General features: G+C 35.8%; 6 protein-coding genes across 6 annotated transcripts; 4 read left to right on the top strand and 2 right to left on the bottom strand.

The window, feature by feature from the left end:
• The first annotated feature begins 596 nt into the window (after window positions 1-596).
• On the top strand, window positions 597-6,478 carry LOC117230524. Its single transcript, XM_033488095.1, has 13 exons — window positions 597-895; window positions 964-1,087; window positions 1,565-1,695; window positions 1,761-1,895; window positions 1,956-2,123; window positions 2,229-2,317; window positions 2,633-2,810; window positions 2,902-3,124; window positions 3,463-3,624; window positions 3,698-3,852; window positions 4,219-4,454; window positions 4,948-5,179; window positions 5,285-6,478. The coding sequence occupies exons 1-13, from the start codon at window positions 835-837 to the stop codon at window positions 5,539-5,541; spliced, it is 2,151 nt and encodes a 716-aa protein (XP_033343986.1). The 5' UTR covers window positions 597-834; the 3' UTR covers window positions 5,542-6,478.
• LOC117230535 lies at window positions 5,699-8,012 on the bottom strand. The gene is made up of 5 exons (XM_033488114.1): window positions 7,641-8,012; window positions 7,513-7,550; window positions 7,220-7,420; window positions 6,422-6,512; window positions 5,699-5,889 (listed from the first exon to the last, which is right to left on the bottom strand). The coding sequence occupies exons 1-5, from the start codon at window positions 7,663-7,665 to the stop codon at window positions 5,837-5,839; spliced, it is 408 nt and encodes a 135-aa protein (XP_033344005.1). The 5' UTR covers window positions 7,666-8,012; the 3' UTR covers window positions 5,699-5,836.
• A 790-nt stretch (window positions 8,013-8,802) lies between these two features.
• On the bottom strand, window positions 8,803-11,313 carry LOC117230533 (PRELI domain-containing protein 1, mitochondrial). Its single transcript, XM_033488112.1, has 5 exons — window positions 11,227-11,313; window positions 10,268-10,383; window positions 9,951-10,164; window positions 9,617-9,865; window positions 8,803-9,541 (listed from the first exon to the last, which is right to left on the bottom strand). The coding sequence occupies exons 2-5, from the start codon at window positions 10,354-10,356 to the stop codon at window positions 9,380-9,382; spliced, it is 714 nt and encodes a 237-aa protein (XP_033344003.1). The 5' UTR covers window positions 10,357-10,383; window positions 11,227-11,313; the 3' UTR covers window positions 8,803-9,379.
• An 88-nt stretch (window positions 11,314-11,401) lies between these two features.
• On the top strand, window positions 11,402-15,511 carry LOC117230523. Its single transcript, XM_033488093.1, has 12 exons — window positions 11,402-11,843; window positions 11,931-12,140; window positions 12,204-12,389; window positions 12,471-12,644; window positions 12,729-12,853; window positions 12,933-13,435; window positions 13,519-13,721; window positions 13,802-14,003; window positions 14,083-14,289; window positions 14,362-14,457; window positions 14,531-14,818; window positions 14,913-15,511. The coding sequence occupies exons 1-12, from the start codon at window positions 11,790-11,792 to the stop codon at window positions 15,221-15,223; spliced, it is 2,559 nt and encodes an 852-aa protein (XP_033343984.1). The 5' UTR covers window positions 11,402-11,789; the 3' UTR covers window positions 15,224-15,511.
• An 87-nt stretch (window positions 15,512-15,598) lies between these two features.
• Window positions 15,599-16,531, top strand: LOC117230538 (V-type proton ATPase subunit e-like). The gene is made up of 4 exons (XM_033488117.1): window positions 15,599-15,864; window positions 15,988-16,035; window positions 16,116-16,203; window positions 16,311-16,531. The coding sequence occupies exons 1-4, from the start codon at window positions 15,767-15,769 to the stop codon at window positions 16,332-16,334; spliced, it is 258 nt and encodes an 85-aa protein (XP_033344008.1). The 5' UTR covers window positions 15,599-15,766; the 3' UTR covers window positions 16,335-16,531.
• A 414-nt stretch (window positions 16,532-16,945) lies between these two features.
• Window positions 16,946-19,090, top strand: LOC117230532 (E3 ubiquitin-protein ligase RMND5A). Its single transcript, XM_033488110.1, has 7 exons — window positions 16,946-17,137; window positions 17,534-17,817; window positions 17,901-18,038; window positions 18,121-18,419; window positions 18,507-18,609; window positions 18,676-18,830; window positions 18,950-19,090. The coding sequence occupies exons 1-7, from the start codon at window positions 17,002-17,004 to the stop codon at window positions 19,011-19,013; spliced, it is 1,179 nt and encodes a 392-aa protein (XP_033344001.1). The 5' UTR covers window positions 16,946-17,001; the 3' UTR covers window positions 19,014-19,090.
• The last annotated feature ends 2,306 nt before the right edge of the window (window positions 19,091-21,396 follow it).

Genomic DNA, 21,396 nt, shown 5'->3' with positions numbered 1-21,396 from the left:
TTCTTTCGACCATTATCCTCGTTCAGGATCGATTCGAGTAACTCGCGACTCCTTCGTCAATGTCGCTATCGTTCGGTCGGCTTCAAATATTCTGTCAAATTTCTCTCGTATAAGTATTCGTAATTTACATGACTCATGCTCCATTAAAACTTCATTTATCTGAACTTCTTCCGTCGTTTAGCGACAAACACGGTCATTAGCGATGGTTATCTGACCTCGTCGAGAAACAAACAATTTATATGTAATAATTGGAGTTGGCGTAATAGGTGCTCGCAAATTTTCCTCGTTACTTATTATTTTTGGTGACGTAGTAGCAACAGCTCAGCAACGTTCCGATACGCGAATGAATCAGCCGGAAAATCATTCGCTTAAACGAGCTTCGACTAAAATTTCGTTGCGATAAGTGGAATTCGTCGTTCGAATAAAATAAATGCAACTCTACCGTATTAGGATTATGTCGTCGAAAAGATTTTACCAACGCGGTTAGCAAACCGAGAGCAAAGGGTTAAATATCCGCTTGAAATCGGATTACTTGCACTCGAGCAACTTAGATTCAAGTAACTTGAAGAATTTGAACGAGACTTAACAAGAACCATGACTTGCTACGACTCGTAAGCGATCGGATTTTCCCGGGCAAACGTTTGAACTTTCGTCCCAATTATTTTTTATCCGACTCGACTCAGGGTAGTTACGTAAGCGAAGCTGATACATCGTCGTGTACACGACCGCGTGCGAGGCAACGTTCGCGAAAATCCTTGGCACGATATCGAAGCTCGCGAACCGATCGCGCGCCTGCGCTGCTTGCGCCATGCGATCGATAGACGAGCGATAAACATGACGACGATCGCTCGTCTTCTCGCGGGGATCGTGATACTCGGCTTTATCACGAGAACAGGTAAAAATCATCTAAAATTTCGTATGCAGACCGTTTCACCGAGTCGACTGGTCTGCCTCTGGTTGCAGAGGGCCGCTGTTCGCACAACAGTTGGGAGAAAATCGCTGGCGTTAAACCGGAAACCATCGACGCGCAGACAGTTCTCTTTAGCGCGGTCAACTCAAACGGAATAACGAAAAGTTGCTTCGAAAGGTAGGCGCGAATCTTACCCCTTTCGCTGTGCAGTAAAACGAGGAAAAATTCAAGATGAACTGTTTAGAGAATAATTTCTTACGAATCTCTTAGGTTTTTTTGCCATATGTAATACGAATTGATATATCGTGGTAGATAATAAAAAATATATACAGCTTACGGTGTATATTCGCTTCTCATAGAACGTCGAATATGATATGATAAAATAAAATCGTCGGTTTTATTTTACTCTAGTAAATGTTTATTTTTAAATACTACATTTTACATGTTCCTGTTCTGTGTATCATACGTTGCCAACTACTTTGGCAATATTTTGTCCGATCGCAAGATAAATCGCTCAGTCCGTCAAACAAACGTCCGTTGATTCGAATGATCCTATCTTCCTGTAAAAATCAAGTAGCAGTAACAACCAGTGAAAATGTCGGAAAAGGTAAACGAAATACGTTTCTTTGACCAACGTCTTCCTTCGAACTTCAGATGCAAACGCGTAAACTGCACCGCGTTCGTCATAGACTTTGGTAGAAGCGTCTGCTACAGCGTGCGAATAGAGGACGACGAACTGGTACCCGAACCGAATTCCATCTTTTACCACCGAGTTTGCGTGAAAGGTAAGTTGAAACCGAACTGTTTATATCATTTTTTAAACTATTCAATTATTCTTGTTCGTCGTCAGTGCCGGTAAGCTGCGCGAGACGAAAACTTTGGCAGGTGGAGAGGAGTCCAGGAGCGGTGTTCATCGATTCCAGCGCGTTCCATCTATCCGATCCGATCACGAGGAACCAATGTTACGAGAAATGCATAGAGACAGGTAAGCGCGCTAGATCGGGTCGAGATCGATCGAGTTGACTCGTTGGCGATTTCCTTGCAGGAAGAAGCTGCGAGTCCGCTCAATTTCGGACTTCGAAACCCCTTTCGATCGACAAAACAGCGTTCGGACGATGCTCTCTCTCGTTGTACGAACGGGGAACCAGACCAAGAGCGTACAGGGCGTCCATGTACAGAGACGAGTACCTCAGAGATCAATGTCGAAATCTGTGTGAGTAGTAACTTTCTAGTAACTTGCAGAAACTTGGAAAACCGATCAGTCGACCGGTCGTAACCGAATCGGACACAATGGTCGATAACGAAGTCTGTGTTACAGCCAGAGACGAGTATTGCTCGTACGCGGAATTCCAAAATGTCTCGTTACCGTACTCTGACGTCGCTTTGATGGACCTTGACGAGAAGCAGGTAAATTTTTGGTACTTTATACGCTATTGAAAACAACGATTTTATAGCATGCATAAATATTTAATCATAGTCATAACCGACTTATCAATTTATTTTCATGCATATCTTGTCACATTGAAATCTTCGAAACAAACGTCTCTAACCATAGGAACGACAGGTCGATCTATCAAACCTATAAGACTTCTCTTCGCTCCTGTTCATTTAGCTCATGCAACAGAGTCGCCGATAGCGTTAATCCTCTAATTCCGCTTTGTATGTCTCGTATGTGTTCCTGTTGTTTCCTTGTAATTTCGTTCGACGATCGAATCGACGCAGTGCGAGAAAAGATGCGACTCGAGCGTGGATGGTTTTATCTGTCGAGGATACACGTTTGCCAATTCGTCCGGTCAACCACTTTGCCTTTTGCACTCGGAAGACACCACCAGTCTAGGAGTTAGCTCGTTGATCGACGCGACGAACGTGGTCTACAGAGAGCGAGAACCTTGTTTAGATCGTAAGTGATCTTGTCTTTAGATTTAAAAACGAATCGATAGATTTCGAACGAAAAAACGATACATTTCACGCTCGATGTTTCTCGTGGTCAGTGAAGGTGCGGTGCAACGATTCGACGATGACGGTCGAGTTGAAAACGAGCGACCCCTTCTTTGGCCGGCTCTACTCGAACGGATACGCGGATACCTGCGGCGCTCAAGGTACAGGCAGTAATCGAACAATATTGACGTTACCTATTCCACCCGTTGACCAGATTCGCGAGGGTACCCTTCGTTGCGGATTGCACCCTGCCTTTTCCGTCGACGATCAAAATCGGTAAGATATCATAGACGAAAGCAATATAGCACAATCGTTAAGTCAGCGAGCGATTAGAGTTTACACGGTTCGAACATCGAAAGATTAATTGGAGAAAATCTTGAAGGAGTAAATAGTTGGAGCATCTTTTATAAATTTCAAGCTTCCTTTCTGTTTCTCGTGTTTCTGATTTCTCGGGAAACTATCGCGTCGCGAACTTTACAGTTTGCCTTTTAACGTCTACCCTGAAGACGTGACAAAACATTAGCGCAAAAAGGTAACTCGTAACCGGATCGTCCGCCAAAGAACCAAAAGCATTGTAACAAAAATGAAAGAAAAAACGATATTGTCATTCGTAGAACGCGACCGTTGGTTTGGGCAACGATCGTCGTACAATTCAATCCGATCGTTCAACGACTCGGCGATCAAGCAGTCAGGGTTGGATGCTCGTTAAACGATCGAGCACCTCCGCAACCAAAAAACGTCACCGTTCAATCTAGTTTCAGCTTTCTCGATCCAAAGTGAGTATCCATGTCTTCGTCTTTTATACCCGCGATACGCCATTTTCCATTTTCCATTTCCTATATTATTTAGCGCAGGAGTGCCACCGATCTCTTCAACGATCGTCAACGCGTCCTCGCAAGCGCCGATAGTCACCATGAGGATATTAGACGAGAACTCGGCAGTCGCTATGGTCACGCATTTAGGTCAGAAGCTCACTCTGAAGATTCAATTGAGTCCACCAGATGGTAATGGAATGCTTTTACAGTAATCTTCGTTTCCTTATCTTTCTACACGCTCCAAATATAATTAAACTTAAAATAGCTTTTAAACTAATCAGTCGCAATTCTCTTTATCGTTTTTTGACGCAAAATATTCCAAGTGATCGATGTACGTTTAAAAGATATAGATACGCTCCTCCTAAAAGTTTATGTAAATCTTTTCCATACGTCGTTGAAAACATACGAAAGAACTGTACTTGTAGAATCTTAGAGCAGATCTTACGTTTTTTTCATTTAACAGTCGCTCTAACCCTAACCAAAAAACAGATACAACCTGTTCCAATGGCAACGATTATTCTGTACATGTAATTTCGTACAATTTATGGCTCGTAGGTCCTTATGACATTACCGCCGGACACTTAGTAGCGAGCAGCGCTTCCGGCGATGCCTCGTATCTGCTACTGGACGAACTCGGATGTCCCACCGATCCAACCACCTTTCCCGCTCTCTCCAAGGATCCAGTCGATGGTCGTTCATTAATCGCAACTTTTACAGCCTTCAAGTTCCCCAATAGTCAACGAGTCCGTTTCAACGTACTCGTCCGATTCTGCTTGGACAAGTGCATACCGGTTAGTGAAATGCACAGTCGCATTTATCGCTACGATCCTTTTCCCTCGACGGTAGGAATATGGCGAACGTGTAAATGAATACATTAAGGGACAAGAGAACATCAATCGATTTAATCGCAACTAAGATCGTACGTCTGCATCTTTATTAGTTCGAAGGCGCTGTACAGTGAAAATAGCTTGATTTAACAAAAATTGAATTACTAAAATTCTTACAAATCGATGTTTCAAATTTCTAGTTGCAAGTTTACTCAACAAACTGTTACTTAAGATCAAGCTGTGAAAGTAGCATTAGTTCTAAATCTACGTGTTATGCTTCTGAAACTGTTCTTATGAATTGGCAAACTACGGTTTCGAAAGTTTCAGAAGGTTTTCGCGTTCTTGCAAGCCTATTCGATTTAATATTTATTTAACGTCGTTGCGTACGTCCTTCCCGCCAAGAATACGTTCGCGATCGTCCCACGATGGTCGATTCACCGTGTGATACGCGTTACAGACCAACTGCAACGGCGATAAACCTTCTTACGGAAAAAAGAAACGAGCTAGCGAGTCTTGGAGTACGCAGGCAACCTACCACGCCGAAACAACGCCAACGTCCAAGGACGAAACTCCGGACGAGTTATCGCTGGAACTCTCCATAATCGTTCAAAACTCCGTCGCGTCTTCGGCTGATCGTTTATCTTCGAGGGAGAACTCGTCCCCTGATACCGTGCTAATCGCCGGAGGAAGTGAGTTTCGCAAACTTTTGTAATCTCCAAACCAACTGAAAACTTTCCTTTTTATTTCGCGACCGACTTTCCTCGCTTATTATTTCTGTTCTATCTTGCCCTTAGATTCTGTGGACGGACTGCTCTGCGTCGACGCCAGTCTCGCTTTGAGTCTACTGATCTTCTTGTTGATCGTCCAAATAACGCTTATCGTTGGCTGTCTATTGACCGTGGCACAATACAGAAGAACGGCCATACGAGCGGAAGAAGACAGAGCCAATATCTTAGCCAGGCATCTCTACGGCATTCACGGAGGGAACTTGGACGTAGCGCGGAGAGTCAGATGGGCTGATCACAATCTATCCTCCTTGTCTCGCGACTGACTCAATCTGATTGCGTTGCCCGCATAGCTACATTTCTTCCCCCCCTCTCTTTGTCATTGACACGTTTCCAATCGGTTTCTTTTTACGATGATTGAACGGATGGTAGGAAAGGAGATGGTAGGAGATCCTCGCGTGAGACGCGCGGCAAGGCCGCGGATTATTTTCAACCAAAACTTGTATTAAAGAAGGAACAACGATGAATAGACAATTACGTAACTATGCGGTAAACTAGTTTTATGTGAGTAGCATTCGCGTATCGATATTGTTGATCGGTAATACGCAGTCATTAAGTCATCTATCCTCTTATCTTCGTAGTCCTGCATTTTCCGTAGTGTGTTAACGTAACATCTGCAACAAAGAACAAACGCGTTTCATTGATAAGTTTTAGATAGACAGGGAACGAGATGGAGACTTAAACGCGTCCGTAGATCATACGATACTTATCGATCTTGAACGTAATCTTAACGAATAAGATCGTCGCTACATAGTATAATTCTGTTTTCCTTGTAATACGCGTTATAACGCGTCGGTATCAATGCCATTTTGTAATTACAAAATGACCGTAACGCTCATTAACCGCGTGTATTACGAGGAAAATGAAATTCTCGTTCCAAACGTAACAAGTAGATTGCGGAAGTTTATGCAAAGTGCATACTTTCGCGAAGCGATAAGCAAAGTAAAGCGAAACTTCGATAGGAGTATCAATATCTTTCGTCGAATTAAAGCATCTGAAAAATTATTTTCTATTTTGCTGTCACATTCCGTATTTAACATCTTGAACACATTTTTCGTATTCATCTGCATATCGTAGTTGTCTAAACTTCCGCAATTTAGTCATAAATATTCCGTGACGTATGGACTAACATCGATCATTCCTTACCTTTTCCACATGCCGATGCGCAGCTTAATTGTCCTGGATTGGAGTACTCAACATCGTCCGAGCCGCATACCGGATTGTATTCGCTCGTCGTCTGAAAATTTTATCGCTCCTTCTCATTTAGTGCGACGAATCGCGTTTCACTTTTCAGCTTCCGAACCCCCATGAGAATAGAGGACAGGATTTTCTATAAGCGTCAGTCGCGTGTGCCCAGACGTACGATGTTCTCCTTAATTCAAGTGCTATTCTTCTTCGTTCAATTTCAAATATTTATATCCTACTTGTGTACGATACAATTTATAACACACTGACTGCGGATGACACTACGTCGATGTCATGGTCTGGTAGCTCTTAAAAGCGGAAAATACCACGTCACGATCGTCAGCACGTATTAAGGAAACAAAGATTTCAGTCACGCTGAGCAACCCCGCGACGTCAGTTCCGCAATCAAAGTCAACGAAAGATAAAAGATACGAGAACTGTAAACATCTGGATATATTTTGAAAAATGAAAAAATACTATACAAAACGTTTCAACTAAGAAGAACAGCGTGGCTCTGGATTCTTCCGATCGAAACGTGAGTATCTGACTCGATGCTTATAGGAAATCTCGCCTTTACACAGCGTCACGAGTGGATGCGTCATTTGCAAGTTCGGCAAGTTATAGACCAAGTTATAAACCAGTATGACCGGTATAACGAATAAATAGCCATGACCTTCGACACGTTTTTAACAAACCTGCGCGATAAGTTAGAAGAAAGGAAGAAAAAGATCGAAAATTTCAAGGGCTTTCACGACTCACCAGACACGTAGCTATACACCGGTTGTATCGAGAGTCGAAGGAGGCATCCTCCGTGGTCGTCGAAGGTGTTGCAGAACTAGTGGTAGTTGCCGTGGTTGCGACGTTTCTACCGTCTGCAGGTCCGTCGAAAACGAATCCGTCCACCGAGAACGTACTGGGTATCGTTTGAATCTCGACTTTGCCACCAGCCAGACCATCGTTCTTTGTACGACAGCAACGGTTAATTAATTCAGCATCCAATTGATAAAACGTATAAAACGTTTCGACGATTAAGCGATTTCAATTATCCTTACCTGTGGAAATGCGATCACGCTTCTGCTCGAGGCGATAGCTACACACAACATGCATTTCCATCGTTAGAACGTAAATCGATCCTTTATACAAATCTCTACGATCCACTTATTTCGCGGGACATACTCACCTAACACTAGACAAAATTGCCACATTTTGGTTAATCGTGCACCTCCTTTTCTCTATCGTAAATTTACGCGAATACACGGATAAACGCACTTTACAGATTCTTCTCCTTTCTTTTCCGATCTTTATATTCTCGATACACGTTCGGTTGATACACCAAGATCGAGAGTTTACTGAACGGAAAGAAGTCGTCCGCGTACTTTTATAGCCGAGTCGAACGAGCCAACCAGAGAGAATTGTCGATTAATCTTAAAAGTCCTCGCGCGAACTACTTAATACATGCAAATACTGGATTTTCCTGTTCGGTCACTATTCTGTGCACTGTTCAGTTTCTTCTTCCTTTTTTAACGCCTTCGAAAATAACAACACAGGAAGTAATAAAAGACCATTTCTAGAATTGCTAATTTATGCTTCTCTCTTATCCCCTTCTTTGTTATCTTATTATGCAGAACAAAGATATTGCAGAAATAATACGTCTTCGTTACGTGTCTCGTATATATTATACATGTTATACATTATAAATACATAATGAATTGCCTAGTTTGGAAATCTCACTTTCCGTGAGATTTATTCAAGGCTAGTGACGAGTATTTCGTATTAAAGATACTCTTTCGGTATGAATCAATTAAATCAAGACAAAATCTCGAATCACGTTTAATAATCATTAATTACAAAAATAAAAAGGTATAAAATTGTGTTTCTTAGGTTTCAATAAGATAATTTATTCACACATTTTAACAATATACAATTTATCTGTTTACATGATATTTGCATAAGTTACAATGACGTCCAAATATCAGATTAGGATTTCTTTCAACGTAAACATGATATAATCTCTAACTAGAATTTATACAAATTCTTCTATTATATATTTATATAATATGTATACATCCGGATATCTTAATTTTACGGTGTGTACGCAAAAGCGTGCACAGAATACAGAATTGCCACAAATACGTTCTAAGTGCAATTGCAATTTTACAATTATGTACGAAAACCATCAACACCGATATAAAATATTATATAGATACCGACGAAGTTTGGATCGTACCAGTAAAAAATGCTTAATACTTAGGATCAATATGCACTCGCTATTACTCATGGTTCCTTTAGAAACCATCCATCTCGTTTAAAGAGATTTTCTTTTCTCTAATTTTCTAATTTAATTTCTCTAATTTTCTTTATACTATTTTAATATTTTACAAAACAATCTACACTTTTCCTCCCACATTTTTCTCTTGTTATCGTGTTTAATAATGTTTACACGTTATCAAAGTAAAACATGTGTATTTGAAGGAATAACAAATTTAGAAATTTTTTCGGAAATATACACGCATAGCGATATTGCCACGTTCGCGCAATTTAGCATCGTCAGTAATTGCGATCTTTAAAAATGTTGTTCCGTCTATCACAAAAATATTTTAAATAAATCTTAAAAATTAAATATGTGTTGGCAGTTAATAGGAATGACAACGTGGAAATATTATACAGAGCCACTGCAGTAGAGTGGTTCAAACGAAAACTTCTTTTCACCTCCCTTGCTTCATCGACGGACGAATCCTATTTAATCAACTATAAACATGAATATTGACAATGCTAAACAATTACCAACGATTTCATACTATTCGCTCGATCGATTTGCAAGAATTATCTTTCGGTTCCATTTCGAAACTGTTTTAATTTTCACTGTTTCTGTTCCCCAAATACTTTAAATCGTTGTTCACATCAATAATATCGCTTTATTTACGACTGTTCAGATTGGTACGCAGCATAAATCGTTCCAGCTTTTTTCTTTGCCAAATCTTTTGCCTTTTTAGCAGCGTCCTTTACTTTTTCCGCTCTACCCTGTAACGAATGTTGAAAATCTTCCGCGAGACTAGTCCTTGCCCCAGCTCCTTCATCGACCTGAAATTAAAAGAAAGAAACATGTAAATATAAATTTTTTCCTTTCGAAGCTTGGATTATGTACGTTGTTCTTACTAGATGAGCAAAACCCATTTGGGAAAGTGTCGGATTCATATACTGTGCTGTTTGTGGAAACATATGTGCTAGGACATAATTAAACCCGTGATACATCAGAGTACAATTCTTTTTAAATCTATCCAATCCAAATGCTTGAATAGCTCTACCAAATCCAAATACTTGGCTGTCGATCCAAGCTGATCTTTTTGCAACTGTCCAATTAGGATTTTCTTCGCACACCTTATAAACAACTTTCTCCACAACAACCTGTGAAACAAGAAAAGCGTAATAAAAGTTAATTTCCAAGTAATCGCAATACAACAGCTTCCACAAACTTGCTATATCAAATTACCATGACTTTAGTGTAACCTAAATTTCTTGTATATGTTGTTAAAGTTTTCGTTTTGGGGTCCACTGTGACCTCTTCGACAATTTTTACAACATTTTTACTAATAAATCTCTCTCCCCATTTTGGTACTCTGTTAGTTTTTGTCAGAAGTCGTCTGGTATGTAATATGCCATCTTCAACCTTCCTTGATACAGTATCTTCCGTAAGTACATGGGCGCTGAAAAAATAATTTGAATTGTACTATTTCTTCTAAATATTTATCAGTAAATAATAATATAGTTTTACATATTTCACAAATGCATTTCGAGTTTGATACCTACCTATTAGGATTTGGATATCTTTGCCAAAATCCACGTGCTACTTGATCCCAATTAAATTGGAAAATTGTATTACTTTCATAATACTTCATTTTGTTGACCAGTATAATTTGTACTGTCTAAACAGAATTATAACATTCAAACAATTTCATTGCAAATTGCAAACTTATTCGTATGTCAACAATTCTTAATTTTAACTTGTTTCTTTTAATCCGAAACTGAACCAAATGAATACATATATGAATACACATATGAAAGCATATATGTATATAGGGAATTCTCTCCCTTTCAAAGAGGAGAAAAGAAGTATACAAAAGTATACAAAAAATCAATTTGTTTAGAAATAAACTTTTGTAGTTCCACAAATTAATATCACAACATTAACATAACGCGAAAAAAATATAATATCACAGTAATAGAAATAATATTTCTTGTAGATGAATAAGAAATTCGAGGTTTATGCAATAGTATTAAGCCATTATTAAGGACACATGCATGTGTTGTATATACTATATTACATATGAAGAGCATAAAATTTGTAAAAGTATTTAAAAACAAAAGAAGATAAATCTTTTATACACATGCATTAATATAATTTTATCAACTTAACACGAAAACGAATTAACTTTCATTAATTATCCGATCGAGCGAGAATGAAATTACATAACCCTTTCTGATATTTGAAAGCTTACTAAATAAAATTATTAAATTATCACTTGGATTTATTGACATTTGTAATAATTCCAAAATATCACGAAATTACAAATATGCACGATAATTAAAATTTGTCTAAAGGATTACAAGAGTGCCTATACCAGAAAGATTAATCCACTCCGAAAGAATATTTTGATTTGAAACTTGATTTGTTGTGAACGTACAGCGCTTTTTTCTCGAAGACTATATTGGTACTTGTTTAAAAGTCTAAGCTAACGCAAAATTCATAACATATTTATGTTACTTACATAGTTATTTTGTTAATAAATTACACTTTTTTCATATCCAATTGTCAGTTAAACGTTGTGTCATACTGAGTAACTCAGTAACTGGTAAACGACTTGTTCCGCCGTCGATATTATCGAACTGTGCCTTACCGTGTTCCAACATGTTTGTTCAAATTCACACACGTGCAAATGCATGCTTGCATATACACCAGGAGTCAGTATGGACAACTTAAAATAGACAAACGAACAAAGATAAACTGTTTGTTTAATTCCAGAAAACTTGGTCCACTGGAATTTCTATGAAAACACACGTATTTAAAGATAAATTATTCTATTTAAACACTCACTGTACGTGAGTAAAAAAATTTCAAAGAAAATGTTAAGCGATTGGTTATATACCATTTTTCAGTATGAAATGTGGTAAGACCGTAACAATTCAAAACATCAACGGATTATGTTTTTGTTTTGTTGTGCTGGTAAATTAAAAATCAATTAATTACTATTTTCATGTTGTTTACAAACAACCAAGAGTTACGAGATTAGGCCGATCATCGTTGATAGTTTAAAAAATAAAAAGTTTAAAAATGCCTATAAAGACAAAGCAAATAAAAGGGATATTAATACCCATGGAGGAACAAGTAAGAAAAATATAGCAGTTTTCTAACATTCCTATATTATTCAATTTTGTAAAGAGTAACAAAGTTTTAATGTGTTCCATATCATAGGTAAATAAATTGAAAGAACTAATAAATGCCAACCCTGTTACTCCAAATGGTTGTATATCAGAAAGCTCGTCTCTCTTCGAACACTTGGAATGTTTGGGAGAAAAATTTGATACCTTGGTAAAAGGAGAAATTAGTGATTATGAAGAAATGGAATCAAAGATTATTAGTATTGTAGAAGAATTTTGTTCGCTAAAATATATGGATGAGTCTGTATGTCAAAGAACATTATACATGTTAGTTTATTGTCAACCATTATAAAAAAATTCCTTTTAGATTGAAAACATAGACAAAGAAATGGCAGTTCAAATTTTGTCCACTGTGTTAGATAAATTTAAATTAACTCTTGAAGGTCTAGAAAAATTAGAATGTTTGCCACTGAAACAAAGATTGACAGAATGCCTAGACTATATCAAGGAAATGGGTCAAGCCAATGAAATTGAACATTTTCAAAACATCAAGGTATAAAAGATACGGACACAAGACATTCTGTACTGTTTTCTGCAATTATCCTAATTATATTATATTAAATTATATTATCAGGAATTAGGCACTTCCATTCTGGAATTGCTTGGACCATTACAAATATATAAAAAAAGCTTAGTGTGTCAGTTGCTAGCTGATAAGATCAAACTATATTTGTGTCAGTTGTGTGCAGCATTTAAACTGTTAGTACAATTAGTACAAGAACAACACCGGCTAAATGCACCAATCTATGTAATAAAATGTTTTATGATCTCTACATTTTAAAAGCACACACAAGCTTACTCTAATAGGATACTTATGCTTTTATTCGCATAGAATTGCAAGAAATATGTCTGTGAAAGACTCTGCTTTTGCTTGAAGATGATAATAGAAATATTGGATACATCAGATTCATTACCTGAGGATGAAGCATTTGAACAAAAAAATCATTTTGTTTATAGGTAATCTAACTAAATAATTTCAATTGTTTTTAAGGAAACAGCGCTTTATATCTCTTTCATCAATTTATTTTATATTTAGGATGGATTTGGTATTGGATATCTTGTCAGAGATTCCAAATAAATCACAAAAAGATCAAATATTGGAATGCAAAGACTTATGGCTTCGAATAGAAGATGTATTCTCGTGTGCGATGGCAATTGCACAGGTCTGCAAACCTTGCAATTTTAAAGCGATAACCGGAACGTGTCAATCGATTATATCTGAATATGAAAATTTGAAGTTCCAATTAACGTCCGAATCATCTGATACAGCATTGAATAATTTGTTCATGAACAGTTTAAGCGACGCGCTTTATCGATTAGAGCGTAAAATTAATGTGTCGGTATTGAATCTTGTTATGGAAGTTTTCAGTGATCCCTTTCATGCTCTGAGAAAGCTTGTTACAATCTGTGGCAATTCATTAAGCGCTAAAAAGCGATCTAAGAACGATTTATCCAATGCTATAGAGGATTTCGATCAAATTATAGACAAATCCATGCAAATTGGATTATTTGCTATTGCCTCTTGTAAAGATAAAAATCGTAAGTCAAACTCTATTAATTAATACAAAATTCGCATCTGTGTCTTGTTAGTTATTCACCATTCTTTACGCTGTATTATCTAGGGATTAATCAAATACGAAACTGTTTGGCAAGTCTCGAATCTTTGGAAACAGAGTTGATTTCTGCCATTACTACTTTTTATTTGCATCCAGAGAGTAAAGAAATGCGAGAAAATGTAAAACTGTTAACTGGACAGTGGCAATTGGAAGTCAATAAGTTGCACGATGCGATTAATCTAATTATAGATTCGGGTGCTTACTGTCAGGTATTTTATGACAATGTCTATTCTATGCACATCAAAGATACATCTATACAAAATTTCCACGCCATTATCATTATTTTTAGGTAGTATTAGACGATCTTCAGGATCGTATTTCCGTAATGACAAATTGTCTCGACAATAGGAAGCCTGTTACTCAAGCGCAAGTACAAAGTATTGTACTTCGATCCTTGTCGCTCTCCCGCCAAATAAGTATCACCATAAACGATATTGGAAGCGACATTATTGAAAGGCAAACAATAATGATGATTAGAGAATTAAAAGCTGGTAAGTATTTATTATGAAATCGTTAATTTATATTTTGTTATATGTAAACCCGTAATCGATTCTTTTTTTTATTTTAAAGCAATATTCGAAGCTGATGCTGCCTCGAAAAGTCTGTTAGTGGATAACGCTACGGAACCACAGCAATTGCGAGTAATAAAAAGATGCGAATTAATTTTAAACGTAGTAAAACGATTACATCCCGCTTTAGTTGCCATTATGAATAATACAACATTGATCAATACAAGTTATGGAAAAAGCAGTAAGGGGCAAGGCGATACTATTCACGGTAGGTTATTCTATTTTTAATTACCAATTAATTGCACATAATATTTCAATATACGAATCTTTCCTTTCTTAGACGTGAGTAACAAATTGGCATCTACAATTTATGGATTATCTTCTAATGATCATCATCATCAAAAACCTTTAGCCTATATAAGAACTCCTTATACAGGTAAGAATAGTATATTGTGTATCATTAATTCTTCTATATGCTTCGTTATTCTTTATTCGGCACATCTTTCTAGTGAGCAGTTGCAAAACACCCTTATCTATACAAACTGCGAATAGTATTTCTAAAACACAATTGAATTTATCATGTTTGATTCCTTATATCAAGAAAGGGCGCGAGATGCGCACCGAACGTTCGGTCATGTATAAAACACCACGCAAAAATGACTCTGTTGATCAATCCCTGACCGACATTAGGTTAAAACCACGTAGTTTGACTAGTATCAGACAGCATCTGTTTAGCAGGGACAGTGTTAGTTTTCATGATGATATCTGTTTGTCCGAGGAAACTATGAATCTAACAGGTAACGTTAGTGAGCACAAAAATATTTCAGTTTTGAATTATTGCGTGTTATAATTTTAATTGACCACTAATTGTTGACATAATAAAACTTTCAGGTATATTAGAAAGATTTGTATTTTCCTGTACAAATCTGTGCACAACCTCGTCGAAATTTCATCACGTAGAAAAAACGCAACATGATACGATCGCTGAAAAATCAGACAAAAAGTCTGTTAGACGTTTAACAGAATCGTTGGTTGAATGCATCGAAACGCAATCTGAGATTACAACTGGTAAAATGGATCAATGTTCTACGATCGGCGGAGGCGACGGGCCATCAATTGTGGATATATCGGAAAGTTACGATGATACTCAACATCCGAATAAAAGTACAGAAATAACACAAGAACGACTATTTGGAGATTAAATGTTGCCGTTATGATTTATGTTGGTGAAGGAGAACATTGATCTTCATTGAATTTGGAGTTTCAGTACATCGATTAGAAAATATAAACGTTCGCTGTTGAAATATAATACCTTAAAGTGGTTTCTATTAAACACAACAACAATACCTTCAGAGCGAGGAAATAAAAAAGAATGAGAAAGGGGGGAGATAAAGAATAGAGATTTTACTTATATCTATGTTCTATTTCAATTTTTTCATGAATTTTAAGATTTGTAAAATTTTCATTAATAAAGGAATGTTTTTGAATTAGCCTCCCCTCCACTTTAACTTCGATTATATTAATCAACTTTTCGATTGTCAATCAATCGCGAACTGCGTGTATCGTATCGAATAAGTGTATGCGATATATCGTAACTCGCTATTCTCGTTTGTGAAACTAGTGTGTGTATTTGTTGAAAGCAAATCGAGATATTCACGTGACTCCCATTTACATCAGTAAATTGGTTGCTCGGTGGGTTCAGCCCATTTTTAAAAGACATAGAAAATTTATTTATTACAAAGAAAATGGGAGCGTCAATAATACCACTGTTACTTTTTACGGCATTATGGGCTGTAGTAGGAATTGTCTTACCAATCTTTGTTCCAAGAGGTGCTAATCGTGGGTACGTGTTTTATTATATGTTGTATTATTATAAAAATTCTAGATGTTTAAAAATTGTTTTTGTTAAAAACAAAAGTGAAGTACTAGATTGTTTAATAATAACCTAAGTCTTCTTTCCTTGCAGGATCCTTCAGGTTATGCTTATGTTGACAGCATTTACATGTTGGTTATTGTAAGTTAACAAATGTCAAATGAAGCATTTAACTGAATTTTTTTATTAAATACCATGCGAATTATTATTTGTTCTTATAGCTGGTTATGTTGCTATATGGCTCAAATGAATCCTTTAATCGGACCAAAATTACCTAAAAATACGATTCTTATGATGGCACGAGAATGGGTAAACATGTTTTCCTATTACAATAATATCATTATACATGTACTTGCTATAAATTACACAGGACTAATAACCATAATTTTTTCTTGCATCAAACGTATTTGTTACAGAGCCACGTCCAATTTAATCAATAGTAGAATAATCATAGGAGGAAAATGCATTTATTATGGGTATATCAAACTGTTTCTAAAAGTTTGTATAATTAGTGAATTGTATAATTACTACAATGAAAGTGAAACAAATTAGGCTTTTGTGTATATCGGAAGTTTTAAAAATGTAAATCAAGTATTAAAGGAAACATTCTGATAAATTAAATTAATATATATATATATATATATTTTATGACAATTGTATATTTTCATTTAGTGTAAAACATTGTTTTAGTATAATCTCATACTGTGAAAAGGACGATGTATATTATGTAACAGAGATAATAATAATAATAACAGCGCAACAACAATAATAAAATAATTCATGTTCGAATGAAATTCGTTACATATTACTTGTTCATTATATGTGATTGTTTCATTTTATTTTTTTAACACGATCCTTGTCTCATCAAATTTTGTACTAATAAATAAGAGAATCGATATCCTACATAAAAATAAATTTGCATGTGTCTATAGATAAAAACCGCGCGCGCGCACGTAACAATGTCACGTTTGTGAATACGAAAGGTATGTAACTATATTACTTGTATATGCTCGTATGTGTGTAAGCGAGATATACATCTACATACATGTGAGTCGTGTTAAAGCAAAAGTGACAAGCAGTGACGTGATATCACTAAGAAAAACAATAATGGAGGCGTGTAATGTCGTTGAACGTGAAGTTGACAAGATTTTATTAAAATTTGGAGTGGTAAACGAACATGCAGAGACAGTACTGCAGGATCTAATAAATCATATCGAATCTTTAAAAAGAGAATTTACTCAAGGTAAACTGAAAGCTCTCTCGCTACATACAATGTCATCGTTCGTTGACAATCTATGAACAAAAAAATAACATTTTCTAAAAATTGTGGTAGTAGAAAGTGAAAATAGGACAAGAAGATTTTAATTTTCCTATGTGAATATGTAGATCTCAAAAAATGTAACCTGAAAGATATTTATATTATCCATTTTCCTCTTATATTGTTCTATCTAGTTCTAACCTCTTTTATCGTAACGGTTATTTAGAACTTTCCTTTGTTCAAGATATCACTCGTTCGCTTACATTTTTGGATAATATTTCTACATAGTTTGAATTTACGAAGTATTGCACTCTAATCTCGTATTTATTATTAAACGTATATGATATCCCACTTAAAAGGATTGGATTTTTTGTTCACCAGCACCAGACAATCATGAATTAACCCCAGGACAAGTGCAAATATTAAAAGAGGCAATGAAAAAAGTTTGTGAAACTGTACATCGTTTAACCACAGAACACAGAGAGTTACATGGTTCTGTTTCAAAAGTAGGAAAAGCAATCGATAGAAATTTCACTGCAGACTTTGCAAGTACTAGCAGAGAAGATGTTTTCTCAGGTCCAGAAAAATCACATCTTTTAAATCAAGTTATTTGTCAGCATTTTTACCGTCATGGCATGTTGGATATTGCAGCAGAATTAGCAGCGGTAAGCCTATATAAATATCATATATACACATGTGTACACCATATAAATTTTTAACTATATACACAATGGATCTGTTGTTACAGGAAGCTGGAATTAAAACAGAAGAAGGTACAAAGGAGCCATTCACAGAATTAAATTATATATTGGATTGCTTAAAGCAAAGAAATTTGGAACCTGCGCTTGAATGGGCTAAAAGACATAGAGAAGCACTTCTAGCACAAGTACGCACAACATCATCCATTGCCACTGCTCAGATAACACTATTTTGGTGCAAATATATCTGACATTAAACATTATTTGTAGAATTCGTCTCTTGAGTTTAAGCTTCATAGGTTACATTTTATAAGACTGATTCAACAAGGACCTAGCAAACAAACTGAAGCAATAAATTATGCTCGTCAAAATCTTACGCAATACGTCGGTCGACATGGAAAAGAGGTGCAGGCATTAATGGGCACGTTATTGTATTTACCAAATGGAATACAGTCCTCTCCTTACAGTCATTTGTTGGATCCTACTTTATGGCTAGATATTCACGATGTATTCACGAGAGAGGCTTGCACATTATTTGGTTTAAGCGTAGATAGTCCTCTTTCTGTGTGGTATGTTTCTTCATAGTTTCTGATATCGTAAAACGCGTAAAGATAAATGCATAAATGATAGGAAAATCTAACAACGTTATGTTCTAGCATTAATGCTGGTTGTACTGCGTTACCAACGCTTTTGAATATTAAGCAAGTTATGCAACAAAGGCAAGTAAATACCGTTTGGAATGGAAAAGATGAATTACCTGTAAGTAACTGGATAAATAAATGGAAAACAAATATTGCATTATTTAACCGATACTTTCCTCCGCAGATTGAAATAGACCTCGGCAAAGACGGTCGTTATCATTCTGTTTTCGCGTGTCCAATTCTGAGACAACAAAGTACAGAGAATAATCCGCCAATGAAATTAGTCTGTGGACACGTTATTTCAAGAGATGCGTTAAATAAACTTACTAACGCAAACAAGTATGTATTTTAATAATAAGGCGAATGTTAAATTAAAAATTGAAACCACTTAGGAAAAACATAATAAAAGGCAAGAGGCATTAATAGAATATAAATAAAAATTGAATTTTATTTTCCAGATTGAAATGTCCATATTGTCCAGTAGAACAAAATCCAGAAGACGCTAGACTTATTTACTTTTAGATTACTGTGATACAATAATGTGAACGATCTATAACGCTTAAGTCAACGGGAAGGACATACATATACTTAGATCAAATCATTGTATGCCGCGAATTTGGTAATCGTTATTTTTTATTTGGCTTAGTACACTTATTTCCGATCTTGTCGTCAAAACGTGAAAATAATATATTAGCACATTTTACTATGGAAAAGTGCTGAATATTGAATATTTGGTAAATACTTTGGTGACGACAATCGACGCTGTTTTATTATTTTAATGTCTTTTGAGAAGTAAATATCTCAACGTAATTACGTATAAGTTGAAGTATGTTAATTGAATTGTAATTGTTTGAGAATGAAATATAAATATAAGTAAATATGCAAACATATATATATTTATATTTCATTATCAAACAATTACAATTCAATTAACATATTATGTTGCACATCTTCACGTATACGCGAATACGATAATATGACTATAGTAGTATTAAGTAATATGTTTTTGTATATACTGCTGTTGAATGTTAATTATCAATTAAAGTTGTTTGTAATGATAGCTATCAATGAGAGATGATATGTGAGTTACATAAAAAGTCGATGTGTATTAACGCAACCATATTATAGTCTTTTCGTTTGTAATGTAGAATCTGATTCATCCGTCGAAAATTATTACATAGTCAGTCATCGATACGTGTTCTCTAACAAAATATTTTTCTACCCTGGATATCTAGAGAATAAATAAATTTAATATTGTGTATATATGTGTATGTATGTTATATTATATGCACACATATAGATATATATATCTCTATCATAATGTATTGAAATGTACAATGCACCATGACCAGAAAAAGATATTACCTAATCTAACACTCATAGAATATTCATGAAGTACTAATATTCTATTTTTAATTTTCCCAGACATTAACATATATATATATGCAATGATTTTTCACGTTAAACACGTAAATGTTTATTTAAATACATATTATTGAACAACATACACATAAACATATCATGCGTTTCAACGACAAATAACGTCGAATAACACTCGATTCATTTGAAATAAGGTTGCCTCGTGTTTGTAGCGATCTTATGAAATAAAAATTCGAAATGTTTTGGAGCATCGCGTTCGGACATCGATATCGTTGAGCGAAAAACTGACGATTTTCAGAGTCGATTTGCGTGCGCGTTCTAATTCCCTTGCTATATAATATTCCCTTCGCAAATACATGCATTTTTACGTACTTCAAAAGTTCGGTACAACTTTACATAAGTACACACACACGTACGCACACACAATACAATTGCATCGCTTATCAAGAATAAAAAATACCTTTCTCCTTCTTGAGTCTCGCTGTTTTTCGACGACTACACAGACAGATTAAATCGGACCCATACACCAGCTGGTTAAATATTATATGCATATATGTATATACGTTACAATGACAGAGGACAGCAGGAAGGAAAATGTATTGGTAATTTATTGGCTTATGCCTGCACGCAATGCCCGTTGGAGATAGAATTATGCACACTTAGATATATGTGAGACATCTGTTGTTCGTTCTGGCTTCGTCTAAATTCAATGAAACCCACTTTCAACGACATTTAACAACCTGTCAAGCCCAAATGGATCAAGGACGCATTATTTATCAAAGAGAAGGTTTCATCAAACAACGATTAAAACGACCGTTTGTTTCCGCGATTTCGTGTGCCAAGAAACTTTCACGTTTCATGATATCGCTTATTGTCTGTTTGCAATAGCAGCAATCACTTTCAATTCATCCGACATGGAACGCTAAGACAAAATGTTGCAAAAGCGAGATAACATCAGATGAGTGTAATAATAGACCATAATTACTAGACTGTGGATTTTTATGTACTTATGCCAAATTTAAAGGTACAATAATGGACACAGTACATATAGCATATGAAGATATATAAAACATCGAAAGTAGGGCATTTGCTATGATATTTAGACAATAGAACCATTTAAGCTCGATTTTCTAACATGTACATATTCATAAAAATATGAATTTGCATAAATATCCGCAATCTAATAATTATACATCATGGTCGAAGTTCTATCGTACGCGACAGATCTTTCATGATGGTGAAATCATAGTCTAGAAAAAGAAGAATATGGAAATGAAGAAGCTGGTAAATCGTTGTTGATTAATAATGAAGTTGACCCGTAAATGTTAACTACATTCTGTTATAATTGCTCCTTAAATACATACGTACGTTTTCTATATTTACAGAAATGTAAAGAATCCTTAACGAGAATATATGTTGCATTGTAACATTAATACAGATAATTTATAACGATATATCAATGCAAGGATGACAATTCGTACGTTTCTTTAACCTCTTTGGCTCGTTACACTCGGTTCTGGAAATC

This window comes from Bombus vosnesenskii, unplaced genomic scaffold (genome assembly GCF_011952255.1).
Source record: "Bombus vosnesenskii isolate JDL3184/JDL3185 unplaced genomic scaffold, Bvos_JDL3184-5_v1.1 scf7180000013267, whole genome shotgun sequence".
Taxonomy (NCBI): Eukaryota; Metazoa; Arthropoda; class Insecta; order Hymenoptera; family Apidae; genus Bombus; species Bombus vosnesenskii.
This window is presented reverse-complemented; position numbering and strand designations above follow the sequence as displayed.

Excerpts from the sequence above, each read along its gene's own strand:
- LOC117230533 (XM_033488112.1), bottom strand. The coding sequence starts at position 10,356 with ATGAAGTATTATGAAAGTAATACAATTTTCCAATTTAATTGGGATCAA. Across the intron at positions 9,866-9,950 it reads TAGGTTACACTAAAGTCATG|GTTGTTGTGGAGAAAGTTGT; the intron begins GTAATTTGATAT and ends CTTGTTTCACAG. Across the intron at positions 9,542-9,616 it reads AAATGGGTTTTGCTCATCTA|GTCGATGAAGGAGCTGGGGC; the intron begins GTAAGAACAACG and ends TTTTAATTTCAG.
- LOC117230524 (XM_033488095.1), top strand. The coding sequence starts at position 835 with ATGACGACGATCGCTCGTCTTCTCGCGGGGATCGTGATACTCGGCTTT. Across the intron at positions 1,696-1,760 it reads CCACCGAGTTTGCGTGAAAG|TGCCGGTAAGCTGCGCGAGA; the intron begins GTAAGTTGAAAC and ends GTTCGTCGTCAG. Across the intron at positions 3,625-3,697 it reads TTCAGCTTTCTCGATCCAAA|CGCAGGAGTGCCACCGATCT; the intron begins GTGAGTATCCAT and ends TATATTATTTAG.
- LOC117230535 (XM_033488114.1), bottom strand. The coding sequence starts at position 7,665 with ATGTGGCAATTTTGTCTAGTGTTAG. Across the intron at positions 7,421-7,512 it reads GCGTGATCGCATTTCCACAG|AACGATGGTCTGGCTGGTGG; the intron begins GTAAGGATAATT and ends TGTCGTACAAAG. Across the intron at positions 5,890-6,421 it reads CGCATCGGCATGTGGAAAAG|ATGTTACGTTAACACACTAC; the intron begins GTAAGGAATGAT and ends TCTTTGTTGCAG.
- LOC117230538 (XM_033488117.1), top strand. The coding sequence starts at position 15,767 with ATGGGAGCGTCAATAATACCACTGTTACTTTTTACGGCATTATGGGCT. Across the intron at positions 16,036-16,115 it reads GCATTTACATGTTGGTTATT|CTGGTTATGTTGCTATATGG; the intron begins GTAAGTTAACAA and ends TTGTTCTTATAG. Across the intron at positions 16,204-16,310 it reads TTATGATGGCACGAGAATGG|AGCCACGTCCAATTTAATCA; the intron begins GTAAACATGTTT and ends TATTTGTTACAG.
- LOC117230532 (XM_033488110.1), top strand. The coding sequence starts at position 17,002 with ATGGAGGCGTGTAATGTCGTTGAACGTGAAGTTGACAAGATTTTATTA. Across the intron at positions 17,138-17,533 it reads AAAAAGAGAATTTACTCAAG|CACCAGACAATCATGAATTA; the intron begins GTAAACTGAAAG and ends TTTGTTCACCAG. Across the intron at positions 18,831-18,949 it reads AAACTTACTAACGCAAACAA|ATTGAAATGTCCATATTGTC; the intron begins GTATGTATTTTA and ends TTTATTTTCCAG.
- LOC117230523 (XM_033488093.1), top strand. The coding sequence starts at position 11,790 with ATGCCTATAAAGACAAAGCAAATAAAAGGGATATTAATACCCATGGAG. Across the intron at positions 12,390-12,470 it reads AACATTTTCAAAACATCAAG|GAATTAGGCACTTCCATTCT; the intron begins GTATAAAAGATA and ends TTATATTATCAG. Across the intron at positions 14,004-14,082 it reads GATTAGAGAATTAAAAGCTG|CAATATTCGAAGCTGATGCT; the intron begins GTAAGTATTTAT and ends TTTATTTTAAAG.